The 15,166-nt window shown below is 38.7% G+C and overlaps 1 protein-coding gene across 4 annotated transcripts; it reads right to left on the bottom strand.

Moving 5' to 3' along the window:
- Positions 1-1,713: 1,713 nt before the first annotated feature.
- On the bottom strand, positions 1,714-14,565 carry ZFAND6 (zinc finger AN1-type containing 6; the record flags this gene model as incomplete). 4 transcript variants are annotated; one of them, XM_082004878.1, is made up of 5 exons in its annotated part: positions 1,714-3,074; positions 3,675-3,788; positions 10,825-10,925; positions 13,093-13,204; positions 14,403-14,565. In XM_082004878.1, 5 exons carry the CDS (start codon positions 14,551-14,553, stop codon positions 2,926-2,928), a joined length of 627 nt encoding a protein of 208 aa, XP_081861004.1. In that variant the 3' UTR covers positions 1,714-2,925. The 4 variants fall into 4 exon arrangements, with proteins under 4 accessions (XP_081861004.1, XP_081861002.1, XP_081861001.1 ...); XM_082004876.1 differs by having other exon boundaries at positions 10,825-10,868; positions 14,403-14,553; XM_082004875.1 differs by having other exon boundaries at positions 14,421-14,553.
- Between the last annotated feature and the right edge of the window lie 601 nt (positions 14,566-15,166).

Raw genomic sequence — 15,166 nt, 5'->3', positions numbered from 1 at the left:
AGAGGTTTCATGCCAAGGTTATAGGATTTGTGTGTACAACCTGCTTATTCCAAAAACAAAACCAAAACATCTTGAAAGCATGTTTTAAAACACTCTGTGCATCTTGAGAAGACAAATTTACTCAAGTGTTGTGTAGTGCTGCGAATGTGCTGGTATTAAAATGTTCACCTGCTAATCTCAAGCTGATGACACAAAATAGAAAGCTTCACTAGCTCTTCAGATCGAGAAGCAGATCAACCACCATGATAACACAGAGCCAATGCCAAAGCGAACAAAGATGACGCTCAATTCTTAAGTATCAGGGAAAGGTGAGTTTCCAGTGTGAATGCAAGTTTATATAATCGGGACCATATACTCTTTCAATATTCTTAACGCTGAGAAATACACACAAGCCAGGCCAAAGGAGGTTTGTTAGACTGCTTTGAGAACAATAGGTGTGGAAGCAGTCGCCCGATGCTGATCTGCCTCACAGTGGGTACTGCCACAGCAGCGCAAGGCAGGTTTCCTCTTGGCAGAGTCACGGTTCCTACCATATAATTGAGGGTCTGAAGAGTTGTTGCTTTGTAACAGGCAGTGGTAAAGGGAGTATGTAAATTCCAGAGGCAGCTGCTTTTCTTGTACTTTTTCTTCTTTCAGTCTCTCAGATACCAGAAAATACAAACAGGATTTGCTTTCCCCCCCATTGTGAAATCTACAGTGTCTCTTCTCTGCTTGGCCACAAGTATCACCATCAGATGAAAGGCAGAGTGGAGGGGAGGGCACAGGGGAGGAAAAAAAAAAAAAAGACACTTTTAGGAGGAGGAGGGGAGGAGGAGACACCAGAAATAGGTAAGAGGGAGGAGTCAAACTGAGAAGGATTAGAGAATAGGGAAGTAGCAGCAGAGAGAAAAGCAAAGTGAGAAACACCCATGAAAGAAAAGATGCTGCTGCTCTTCCATGCTCCGTGCTATGCAAGAGGAAGGTCAGTAAATGCTCTGAGGAAATACAGGATCTTCGACCCACAAAAAGGCAGACAATTACCAAAACCTGCCAGAGTTATTTATTCCCTCTTTTACTAGAAAACCCATGTGCTTCAGATTGTGGTTAAGTCATTTTTGCAAGCACAAGATACTTCATTTATTTCTGCATCTTGGAGATTACTTTCCATAGCTGTCCGATACAGAAAGCTCCTTCTGCTGCATACTCTTTATATGCTAAATGTAGTGCTTTATCTACTAATTGCCAGCCATAGCTTTTAAAGAGCATTCAGAATTTTGAAGGATGTAGCTAGCTTTGATTAAAAATTTAACATTTTAAATAAAGCCACACAATCTCATTTATTTCACAAAAGCTTGAAAGCAACAGCAAGTCACCAAGTGAAATTTCAACAGCAGATCAGTACCATCTGGAGAGGAATTAGTTCCACTTTAGTGTACTGTTAAGTCTGGTGCTAAGCAGCACTGGCTGAAGTTACCATGGTACTACATAAACCACTCAACCTTTAAGTTGTATGGATGACTAGGGCAGTTGAATGGTTGAGGCACAGACTCAGATCTGACAAGGCAGTCTGAATTCAAAGAAAGTTACTGAACAGCCTCACAAGACAATAAAAGAACAATTCCTCCTACCCCCAAATGGGGACCACTGACAAGCCTGGAGATCCACTAAGGTGCACGTGGAGGGTGGTTTTGGTAGTGTTCAACATTTGGTAGTGTTCAACATTGAAGTCTATGGATTTCAAACCTCAGAAGTACGGACATCTCACTGGAGAAACTGTCTTAAGAATCATCTGTGCAGTGCTGCCTGACAGAGACTGGATCACAAACCCCACAGCTGTGTTTCCTAGAAGCAGAATCACATGCATGGATCAACAGCCTAGCCGTGGGCCACATCTGTTTTACCTGTAGGACTGCCCCCAACTGAAGTACATCATCACAAATGACCCCAACTCCTGCACGAGTGACACTGCACAGGAAGCACAGAGAAGTGTAGTCTGATCGTTATAGGTGAAACTGTTAAAAAAAAAATAATCAGATGTTAGCTGGCACTGGGATATGGATGGTCTCTGTGGATAAATGCACTAAGAACCACCAGTGGAAGGTCCCCATGAAAATAAAGCAAGAGAAATCCAAATTACAGATGCCAGTGACAGCCACAGGGGCTTTGATTTTTTTAAATTTTATTTAATCAAAGTTAAGACGTGAATAAACATAAATACAGCACAGATACTTCAGATCATTCTTCATATTTGTGTACAGACAGACTGATGGATGTAATCCCAATGAAACCTGCAGTCAATGAAGTGCATACAGCCTTCCCCCCACACACACAAAAACAAAAACCAATTAAAAAACCACACAGACAATCTCAGCACACACTCTCATTACAAATGATTCATACATAAATAGGTAGAGGGTGCAAACAAGCTAATATGCGAACATGTATAACCTCTCGTTAATGGGAAAAAAAAACCAGAAGCAGCCATAATGATTAAAATACATTCAGTTACTGATAACTAGTTGTGCCGTACAAGGCATTATCAAAAAAAGGAAATTGTGCTGCAGAGAAAAGCTATATACAACAAGAAAATAAACTGCAAAGTTAATGCATGCATGTTTTATCCTGGAAAAGCACAGCCCTCCAATATTTTCTCCACATTTGTTATAAAAGCCCTCTGCACTCAACTAAAATTAAAATGATCTTAAAGGATAATACTTGTAAAGTTTACTTAAGTCTTCAGCCACAGAAAACTGCAATGAAAATAAATGTTCAGAGTCATTTTCAAAACAAAAAACAAAAACAAAAAAATCTATTCATCTGATGACATGCATGATTAAAAGGTCTAGGCAAGATACACTGCTCTACATTCCTGATGACTAAGGAAAAAAGCTCAAGTCAATTTAATCTGCAGATGGTCAGATTTTGTATTCCAGCAGAAGCAGCAGTTCAGATCTTCTGGATCTTTTCCCCAACAACTACAGGATTCTCTTTTCTGATTTTCTCAGCAGCATCAGCTTTGTAATTGTAAGAGCAACTGTGTACATCTGAATAACGGTGCATACCACAGTAAACATTTCCACACCGACACTCAAACCCTGTGGACAGAAATACTGGTTTAGCCATTTCAACATTCTTAATTATACTGGTTTGTTTTAAATCCTGAATGTGTTCACTCACTAGCAATAAATTTCAGTCACCAGTGTCAATCAGCCAAAGAGCCTCTGCTGCAGAAAGCATAAGAATCACAAATAATACATTTTTAAGCGATTACAGTAAAGTTTGACTTGACCATTCCTTCCTACCACAAGACACTAACACAAAACACATTCCTAGATACCTCCTGCTCTTTTTCTGTATTAATCTTCACCCCGCAGAACTCAAGCTTTCTTAGGCCCTTTCACTGAACCACTGCAAACAGCAGCAAACTATCATCCAATTCCTCAGCTAACCAGACTTCCAAAGGGAAGCATTTGGAATTATGAATCTCACTTAAAAGACAGAAAGCTGAAAAACAAAGTAATACATGAATGACTAACTCTAGTAAGAGTCCAGCTGAAAGCACCTTTGGCCAAGTTTTAGTTCAAATCAACAACATCGAGATGATCATGCCCCATCTTCCCCTTAAGAGAAGAACCTTTCAAAGGTCCAAAGCCTAAACAAGTCTCTCTAAGAAAAGTGAAATCAGAATTTCTTACCAGTAAGTCCAACCTTCTTCCTGCACATGAAACAACGATTCTTTTTCTGTTTTGGTTTATCAAGCGTCTTGTCTTGTTCTTCAGGTGTAGGCTCTGCATTCTCTGACACTGAAGCTAACAAAGAAGTTAATAAGAACAATGGAAAAAAAAGTCTGTGTCTCTCTCCTTCCTCTGTGTAAGTCATATGATAATCTAAAGCCCATGTAGTAAATTTAGGTTCTGGGATTAGCCATTTTCCTGTAGCTTCCATGTGAAAAGTGTAATGGACTCTCAGTAACGGTACTGAAACTCCCTCCTTCTAGACCTTCAATCTAATTTAATTGGAGAATTCACTGAATGCTCATATAAAGTTCATAGTACAAAACCACTGTAAACAAACACAATAATTAAAAATTAGGTTTAAGTGTAAGGTTCAGTGCTGTCAGATTTGGGAAGAGAATCCAAGTGTTTCCCCACCAGTGTTACTAGTCCGGTTCCTAAAATCTGCTTGTAAGAAGCATTGTATTTATTGGGATCAGTCGAGTAAAACACTCCCTTTCAAATACTGAATCAACATTATTTTTGCTGAAGGCTGCAGTAGTGAGGCCACACAAAAATGCAGCATTTCAGAACAATCTCTACCACTGTGACACTGCTTCTCTTGCACGCTTGGAAAAAGCTTACACAAGGGTTACTCGCTACCTGGGGTGAGACATCATTAGCTCAAGATACACAAACTTACAGGGAGGAAGTACGCTATCCTGAAACCCAGGAGGAAGCAGGTAAACACCTCATTTTAAAGACACTTTTGCAAAATTTAAACCTACTTTAATATTCTCTCACATCTGAAAGAGACAAGATTACAGGTTATGTGGGAGAACGTAAGCAAGTAATGGTAGTATTTGCCTGACCCAGGTAAAAATAGAAATTGGCTGGTTTTCCTCAAGTATTTGCACATTCCTTACATTACAAAACAGAAATAGAAACCAAAAAAACCCACCTTCATTTCAAGAAGGGCTAAGAGCCAATCTCTGCCATTGCTAGATCACAGCAGGACAAGTCTCCAGCGAGTAAATTATACAGAAGCTAGGAGTATTTGCAGCAAAGAGGCAAAGAACGAAAGCAAGCTCCAGCTGGGAGGACTATCAATGGAAGCAGAGCTAGAACCAGTGCTGTGAAGATGGGAATACAACAGCAAGCCCAGACATCTGTCATGGAAAAAGCTGCAGCAACCTCTGTGCAGCTGGACTTTTGTTAGGCAGAGACTGTCCGATGCAGTTCTATGCGCTGACTGCTATTCTGCATGACAATTGTGGTGGGGTTTTTTTTTTCCTGTGTTGCTATTCTTATGATTTTTTTTTTTTTTTAAAGGAAAGGGCACTTTCCACTTTTGCAATGTATCAGAACATTGTAGTCTGTACCAAGCAACATCAATGGGTAGCAAAATAACTGACCAACAGCAAAGACTTTGCCCAGGTGGACATATTCCAAAGGTTAATCTGGCAAAGATAGGCTGTTCTACATAGTTTATTAAATCCTCTAAAAACCACCATCTATGTTACAAGCAGAGCTTTTTTCTGTGTCCTGAAATTTGTAAGAATTGGCAGTTTGCAAAGAAGGTTCAATAGCTTTAAATGGCTGTTAAAGGACACATTTCTGAGTGGACAGATTATATCCAAAGGTTTGCAAGATAAGAGTTGAAAGCAGTAAGGATTAAAAGATGGGCGATAAGTATCAGAAGTGGTAAGACTTACTCAAATGAACTCTTGCAGTGTTATACAGGACAGACATTGAAGTGTTTATAATTCATTAAGAAAGCTTCATACCATGAATTCACATTTAGCAGCTAACGTTCTTAAATTTCCATTCCCTGTTGTAGCAAAATCCAGTTACCTCAATGTAAGTTTTACTAAAAGGCTCTCAAACTATTAGCCAAATTTAGGGAAATCTGGCACTGTTCCCTGCATAACACAACTCTCTAATACATACATGCTTACATTGTCTTTGTGCATATGGCTATCACATTAAAAAAGTTTAAAAATATTTAAGGGCTGCTGCTCACTGTAAAACCGAGTGGGAAGATTCTTCTACTGTTGCCACGAGTCACTTTGTATCAACTGTAGTAACCATAAATTTTATATCTCAATTTGCTTTTTGTATAAAAGCCAGAGATTTGACTCAAAATCCTCTAAGATAACCATGAATATCCCAACCACTAAGCCACCTTTATGTGACAAAGTGCCAATGTTTAGTACTCCATCTATAAGCTAGCTGTGATGAACACAATAGAAAAAAGCCAGGTAAAATGCAATACCACCCAGCTTGGAGCTCACAGGAAACATGTTGCAGCCTCTCCCAGCTGCTGTATTTTGTCTGGATTCCAGGATGCTGCTGCCTGCTGTGCTTGAACCGATTCCCTTCCTTCCCCCAGCCCCAGCTCTGCCTTTAGCTAGAGAAGAGAAGCACTGGCAGCACCAGTACGAGCTGCCAACTAACCAAAAGGGAATAAAGCATGAACACACTCATTTTTCTAGAGCTGAAAAATTGGGCTGGCTGCTAGAATTCCCCTTTTACAGAGCACGTTCTCAGCTGATCAGAACAAGCAGAGTCTGGATTTCCTCATAACAGCTGAAGCTTGTGCCAAACCTGCTTGAACTTCAGTGTACTCTGACTGCCCGTGACAACGGCACCGTGAGAGAGAGCACACTCCAGTCCTTGCACCTCTGCAGGAACAACACAGAACTCTGTGCATCTGCTGCAAGACCGCTGACACCTCATCTGTTCTCTGGATGTTTTACGTTTATCGCCTCTGTATTACCAGGCAGAGCTTCTCAAAAAAGGTTCCTCAATCCCACAGGAAGAGTATGAACAGCTACCTTTACCTCTTAACTGCATCTGACCAGGCCTGCAAAGAATACCCACTCCTCCAGAGGAATGAAATGTGGAGCTAATCGTAACAGAAGATGCCTGCTTCCTAACATTTTAACACTAAGCTGAAGTAATCAGCCTAAAATACACCGTTTCAGCGTTAGGAAGAGGCAAATTAAATAAAAGCACACTTACCTACAGAATTCAGTTTTAAATCCTTCTTGTGAATGTTTCCTCTCTCTCTGGAGCATTCATCCAGTAAATCAGGATGTCCTACATTATTTTCTACACTTTTATCATAATCATACTCTACCTCTGAGGACCTGGTACCATCACAAATCTGAAGTATCCATCAACTCCTTTCCAGTTGTGTCCTACTAAGCTAGCCTTGATAAGGTCCACTGAAGTTGATGCCATTAGTTCAACAGCATCCACCTTAGGTCTACGTTATGTCCATGTGAACATCTCCATGATGTTTTAATTTTTTTTTTTTTAAATTTAGTCAGCAATTAATGAATTTTTAAACTGTTTTACCTCACAAAAATCCTTGACAAGTGCAAAACCAGGTGATTTCATTGAAAAGAACAGCCATGCACCTTTTAGCTAGTTAGTTACCTAATCCTAGTTAGTATTTTTATCTTTCAAAATACTGACCACAGTATATTACATGACTGATTGCATTTTGCAATGCTAACATATATGGACCTCTCCAATTTAGCAATGGGTTAAAAAATCAGAGCAGCTGTTTTGGTTCTCCAAAGTTTTCAGCCTCCAAGAGGCTAAAAGTTCACCTGTTAACATGATTTATACTTCTAGCCCTGTTCTTAGTTGTAAGAGCTCCATACGTATGTGGTAGAGTGCTCCTGCCTTCCATGCCAAGTTTCATTTACCTTTAAAAGCCTCCCTGAAATATAAAGCATATGGTTTAAAACCATGGATGGTTTTAAACTCATTAATCCTAGAGAAGTGAAGCACCTCTTTACCCACTTGCAGGCTTGCCGGGAGGCTGCCCTGTTAATCCCCTGGCTAATAAATAAGGAATCTTGACTAGCTAATCCTAACAGGGCCGTAATGTTGACCAAAAGGTACAACAGTCCACGAGACAATCCAAAATGAGTTGGAGAAATGCTCAAAATAGAAGAAAGCTGCTACTACAAAAGCTGGATTGCACCTTAATGCATTTCATTTTAGGTCATTGTTAATGATACGTTCATTAAAGAACATTAAGCTTAAAAAAATAGTATCTGCTAGCCACTACCTAGTATCTGGGCTTTTTGCAGTGTTCAGTACCTACAAGTATTATGACAGTCATTAAACATAAAAACCTACATTTATTAATATAGTCTATCATTCTCCTCCATTCCTTTTGCAATGCATAAGTCCAATGAAGACAAACAAATCCAAACTGCTCTTGGAGTTTTTTATCCTTTTGTAGTTTTAGCTTGTCTGCAAAAAGCAAGGACTGTGTGCACACAGCTCAAGTCTCATTTATCCATCTGCTTTAAAAAATACAGTAATCTAAAGAAAGCCTAACTATTCACCCAATCTTTCATTTATTGTTATTGTAGCCTAGTACATTTTGTTAAACAGCAAGTTAAGGGTACCTCTACTACATACAACTACAATAGAGTAACTTACTATACAAGTAGCATAAAACAATTTGCTCCAGAACAGATGTTCCAATGAAGCAAGATTTTTATCAGAATAAATACTGAACAAGTGAACAAACCAGACATAATTTCTTTTTTCCTCCCCTACATCAACAGAAGTAGCATTATAAGCTCTTCAGTCTGGGACTAACTCCCACAGTTCTGTGACTCTGTGGGTTTTTTTAAATGCTACAAAGCCAGACAATACTAAGTAACTGTGATGAACATCTTTCTATTACATTCTTGTTAGCAGCCTAAAAATCAAATTCTGAATGACATGGGGGAAACACAAACAAACAAACCAAACTAAAAAGCTTTAGGATCCACAGTTGTAAGAATTCAATGAAATTCACTTAGCAGCCATTATAAGCTGCTTTCTTTACGAACTTACACTTTCACAGCAAAATACTTGAAAACTAGAAACACTGTTATTTCCATGATTTTCAGTTAAGGGGTAGCACAGAAGCAACTCCAGAAAGTGAGGCTGACTCTGCCACAGTGAGTTATAAATAGGGATTGTAATTTAAAACTTAATTACATGGTGGTAGTGTTCTTAGTTTAGAAATCACTATGGTACAAAGAAAAGGACACAGGACACAGCTGAGTACTCTAAACACCTGATAAAGGTTGATCCTTGAAATACATACTCCAAAATGTGAATACACCCCTGAAATCAAAGATTCTAGTTGAGAAACCTATCTTATCTTCTCACAGGGAGAATTAGCTTTAAAGGTGGAAAATTAGAAGGAGCATAAATTCATCCAAATGTGCATGAGGAGAGACATTCCTCTGAAAACTTGCTGGGAAAAGTCTTCTCACAGGCCCAAGTCACCTCACAGTACAACCACCAAAGATTATTTTAAAATAAAGAACTCCTTCCACCTCCCAGTGAAAAGACAGTAGATGCTGCAAACCTAGAGTTTCAACTCACAGCTAAGCCAAGCAAGTAAGATACATATGTAAACAGAGAGACTAATTCAGGCACTGGATGCAAGATGAAGAATCATGAGACTAATAGGAAGAAAAAAAAAAAAGATAGCAGGATCAGCTTACAGAAGTTACCTTTATATTCTCTGATATAGGCCACATCCATACTAGCGTAAACCTGCAGTGCAATATTTATGTGCCTGACCGACATGTTCTACTTCTGAGGTTCCCAGAAGGTGATGTACCTGCATGGGAGCTGCATTACAACTGGTGTGCAGCACATCCCAGGCTGCCCATACTGCAGAACATGGATGAAAGTAGAGCCACAGCTGTATTACTCAGAGCTACATCAATTAAAAGTCTAGCTTTCAAACCTACCTCTGCTGTGCAAATACACAGAACTTGAGAAACATAAGCCTTTTCAGCACTTGCTCTTCTCTCAAGCTAGGTAAGGCCACACATCATTGATCAGTATTAAGAATACACGTTATGTGCCCTGTCAAAACTGAGGCCACAAGAGCTCTCAGCTCCAAGAAAACTAACTAAACAGCAGGTATTAGAACATGTCTAGAATATATATTTTTAAGAGTAAACATGTTTCTAATAACTGACAATCACCACTAAAACATATTCTTCGAGTCTTACAGCTACTGTTTGTGTGACCAAGGAGGTGGCCTTACTCAGCATAGTAGCTGAATAACAACTCTTCCACCCTACAAAAAGGGAGAGCTCACGTTTAGAAAAGTATCTGAAAAGCAGGACTTTGATACCAGAGGTACAATGAAAGAACTTATATTTAGCATTTTTAAGAGGAATTGCACATTGTATCTGTTGAAAACCCAAACTCTTATCTTTAGACTGGTCTACAGAAACATAATTCTACCCACTGAAGTCTCAGCTGTGTCAGAAGTAAAGGCAGAATACATACTGACTTACCTTTAAATACCTTTTATAATGTCTATTGATTACAAGTCTGAGCAAATTTTGTATACTATTTGGCATTTTTGCATTTTCCTAAGAAATACTACTAAAAACTCTTTAGTTTTAAGCTCTGCAAGCCTGCACAGAAAAACAAATAACAAAAAAAAATTCAAAGAGGGGAAAAAAAAAACCTTTAAATTGTACCAGCAATAAGGATTTTAGGTCAATATTGTTAAAAGCACCCACTCAACCATTTTTCCTCAAGCAACCAGAGTTTGTGGTTTGGTAATTTTATATTTGATAAAGTCAATTTCAGTGAGTCAAAATATCACACCACTACATTTCATAGGTAAAAGGTTTTTTTATAGGTGTTTCATGTTTATACCAGATACTAACACTGCTCCTGTAACAGCTAAGTCATAACATCCTCTATCACAACTATGCTCATAAAATTCTGTGATATTTGCTGCAAATGACTACTCTGAGAAGTAACAGATACTCAAAACTCTACTTATGTGTAATAGTTGTGGCATAAAGACAGAACAGTAGATTGATTTACAATGTGCATTTCCAGCTCCAATTAACACACTTGTTATGGCAGATATTGAAATCACCAGTTAAACATAGAAGTTTTCAGTTTAAGAGTTGCCTTTTAAGAAAAGAAGGTTTATCCCTATTTTGCCTTCTGATTTCACAGAATATTTGGGTTTGAGAATAAGCCATCTCTTGAACAAGAGTATATTAAGAACAGTCAAAGTTTTAGAAACATTATTCTTAAGTTCTGCCTCTGAAAACTAGGCACTGACCTTGCAAATCTTCTGTCTCAGGTACTGTTTTGTCCACAGCCGTACTATCCGGTTGGGATGACGCTACAGATTCTGTTAAAAGTGACTGACTTGACGCAGGGCTGGAGGGGGGGAAAAAAAAGTTATGATTTTTATGAGGTATGTCCATGTTCTACAGAGCATTCCTGAAAGAAATAGATTGGAGTGTGTCTCGATGAAAGAGCATGCCAAAACTTTTCACTCTGAAGTTGTTTCTGTAACCATTTCAAAACACCACAGTGTCTAAGAATATCGGACAATCTGAACTGATGAAAAAGTTAAACATTTTTGCATTCATATTGAATGCAATAAGCAAGTTCAACTATAAAAAGGGAAGAAATATTTTGTGGTAGTTTGGGATATCATCCTTCCACGCAGAAGCAACAATGCAACATTCAACATGCAAGGATTTTTTGTAACGTTAAGTCAGCAAGCTAATTGTAGAGGAGCTACTTTTGCTGTTCTAGTGATACAAACAGGAAAACTGCAGCATGTCAATGCTTCCAGTAATAAAGCATCTGCACAGCTGTACACAGAACCCCTTAGATTTTTGCACTGTAAAGCAGTGCTGACCAACCTTTCCAACCCCGTCAGCCATACTGCTAAAAATCACAGCATGGCTGAACACTCAGATGAATATCCCAGACAGTTATGGGAGACTCAATACTAGCAGTCCCTCACAGCCAAACTGCTCATCCAGCAGCTCTACTATGGAACAAAACAGAGCTGAAGTCCCAAGCGAGAGGTAGCACTACCCCATTTGCCCAATTTGTTTCTCTCTTTCCATTTTAAGGAATCTCAGAAATTGGATTATCCAGCAGCCCACGAACCAGCAAAGCCCTACCCGTAGTCCATGACACAACCAGGGCATCTGAAACACAATTTTAATTGCCAAGAATTGCATGTAGGCCTCAAACTGCAGGTTTGGTCACCTACAAAACGGCATTGCCAATTTACTAGATGTTTCCTCAGAGTATCATAACTCTGAGGTATTACCAGAGACCGAAGTTGAATCCCTGCTTTATTATGGAAAAAAAAATTTTTTTTTGAAGTGCAAGTCTAAGCAACCATCCACTCCTGTAACCAGTTTAACCAGTAACTCATTCTCTCCTGTAACCAGTAAGCAAGCTGGTGATCAGAGATACTTTTTCTCTCTTTCACGGTATTATAAAGGTTGTGTGAGAAAACAAACCCAAGGTACTGTAATTGGTTCACCTCTGTGCATTGACCTGGATGATTTTTTTTTTTTTCCCTTCACATACCAGAAGAGTTGTATCAGGGCAAGATATATATTTTCTATCCCAATTAGAAATCCCAGAATGGAAAGGCCAAATATAGCATCAAGCATGGCACCTAGCTCTCAGTTCATAGGCAGGATCTAAGCATGAGATAACACCTCCTATAAAAAGCTAAGGAGCAGAAAACACAGTCTGAACAGAATCAGCCAACAATAACTGATGAACTCACCCTCAGCCTGTGTTTTACTACGTTCTGATTTTTAAAGGAAAGTTAGAATGAATATTACTGCAAGTTGCTTCCACAGTACAACACACTAACATTTTTCACTCAAAAAATTTCCGAAGCACTTAAGTCACTGTTAGTTGTGTCATTCTAACCTGAAATGCAGCCACTAAATATAAACAAATATTTAGCTTTTACAAATGGAGAGCACTTAGTAAGTCTGAGTGATTTACAAGAGGACATTAGGTCTCCTTGAACAATCCAGTTGGAAATTACTTGTTTAATAAAAAATCAGTTCAGTGGCACAACTTGTACTAAGATTCAGATACCTTCCCCCGTTCTAGTACGCTCCACTTTTTGCAAAGCCACTGGTTTGTTAACACATTATCATACATTTATTTATGAGAGTGCTAGTAAAGAGCTTTCTGCCATTTTACAAAATCCTCAAATTTGTAAAATGGAAAGGGCTCTCCTTCGGTAAATGTACAACCAACTACATGTTGTAAAGTCAGAAGACTAGCCAGATAAATCTCTGTAACAGTGTGAAGCTGGCAATGCTCCTATTTGAGGCTAAATTCTGAAGATGAATTTGCATTTGAATGCAAGACGTAGCTAACAGACCAGTTACTATTTACTGTGAGACCCCATGCTTTAAAGTTAGCAGTTAAATCTTACATGTTTTCCTAATCCAGGTCCTAGCATTTAGTTATGCAGTTATCAGTACTCTTCATTTAGTCATCTTGATACAGATTTTTACTTAACACAGAACTACAGACAGGAACAGTTTACCTTGGCTGCATAGATGGAGTCGATGTAGAATCTAAAGTTGACTGAGTTTCCTGGGTGCTGCCTTCTGTGCACTGAACCGGTAAGGACTCAGTTATACTACTGACAGAAGTTGCTGGAAGGAAAACACTAATGTAAAATGTGTAACATTACTTCCTGGGATTACAAAAGTTATACAATGCAATTATTCTTTGACACCCATGACACCAGGAAAATAATTGAATTTTAGCCTAAATTATAATGAAACTTAGTTTTACAAAAAGTAGTTATGGCCATATTTTGATCACATTCCAGCCCCAGGCCCCCAGAAGTTACATAGCACACAATTTTGAAGCTGGAACTTTAGAGTATCTTCTGCTAATTAAAGCATCTACAAACAGCTTTCTTGGCATAAATGGCAGTATTCTGACATAAGCTTGGTTCTTGTTTAAAAAAAACAAGATGGATCTGTGAGAAACAGTAATGTAGCATTCTAATGCCAACTTAGGATCCATTTTGAAGTTGTCCACCTAGACCCCCAGATTTCAATGGAAGCTATTGCTTCAATTTTAAAAGTCAAGTTAATATTAAGGAGGAAACTCTTCAAAAGTGCACCATGAGATTCCTTGCTGTCAGTAGTCAGCCAAGGCAGAAGAGACATTTTAGAAGCTCCAGGGAAGCACTCCCTAACCCTCCTTCCCCCAGCAGAAGATGCTGAAGTTGAAAACTTTGATGCATACAGAGCAAAGAAAGGGTTCCTCTTTCTGAGGGCACTACCATTAATTTAAAGGAGGAAGAGCCCTCTATCTTTTTCTAGAGAGTGAATGTAGGAAGACAGCACTTATTTCAATGGGAAATCTGCTTTGCAGGAAAGACCACAGTACATGGGGGCAAGTGGGCCAAAAAGAACAAAAAGTATCTCTCTCTGAAATTAGGAGACACTGTTCTTAAGAAGTGTCTACAGGTTAATCCTTCAGCATCAGCCTGCAGAAATTAAATGCCTGTATTGTAAATGCTTTTTACAAACATTCTCCAACTTAAATGTTATCTTTATTGTCAGTAATTTCAGGAAAAATATGCTGGTATAGTATTTTTTTCTGCATTTTTGTATCTTCAAATTGGAAACACTCAGATTAATACAAGGTATCAGCAAGATTAATCACAGCACAATTATATTATAAGCATTTCATCCAAGCTCATTCCATAAGGTAAGATACGCGAATAAAATGGTTTGCACTACTGCTTCTATACTTTTAGCATTTGGACACGACCAGGAAGCAAGTTGCTATTATGTCACCAAGTTGTTCAAGCAGATGTATGTTAGCATTACTTACCAGGAGGGCTAATTCTACCGTTACTGTTCTGCCGCTGAAGGTGTTCTTTGTAGCACACTGAACACATGCCATTTGTACGAGGATTCCCATAAAATCCGCAACCAGTGGAACAAAGCATAGGCACTTGGCTACGGTTAGTTTCTTGAGCCATTTTCCCTTCTTCTATAAACCTGAAATTGATACATACAACCCAGCATTTAGAGGTCTGAGAATACCCTTCTTTAACAGTTGACATTTGAAAATCTGGAGTTTCCTATAGCTCAGCAAAAAGATCTTCTAGCAAAGACGCCTTGGGGGTAACTCAGTGCCCTTTCCTAAAAAGTCTATAAAGTCTGCCCAATAATACAAATATAGCCATATGTATGCTTTGCATGACCCATATATACAGACCCTTCCAGCCCCGCCATTTTATGATTAATATATAGCCCACAAAGAGGTGTTATTTTAGAAAATATTGGAAGTATTACTGCTTCTAGCAGTAAGTTAAGGAGAAACTGTGCCGAACTCTTCTTGAAACCTAAACACCTGATACTGTGAATGAGAACTGTAAAATGAAAGACAAGCACAGCAATACAGGCTGACTTATTGCATAATAATGATAATTGACAATAGTCATATGAATTCGCAAGTTACTGTTTAGTCACCACGTCATTAGTGAAAGACAATGCCTTACCACAAAACCCGTATTATGATTTTTCACATGCAAAAAGAAAAATCACCCTTTCAGTCAAAAATATTAGACTACATACACATACCTCCTATAT

The sequence above is a fragment of the Phaethon aethereus genome (assembly GCF_964289735.1).
Source record: "Phaethon aethereus genome assembly, chromosome: 12".
Taxonomy (NCBI): domain Eukaryota; kingdom Metazoa; phylum Chordata; class Aves; order Phaethontiformes; family Phaethontidae; genus Phaethon; species Phaethon aethereus.
Note: the sequence above shows the minus strand (reverse complement) of the source record. Positions and strands in the feature narration are given on the sequence as shown.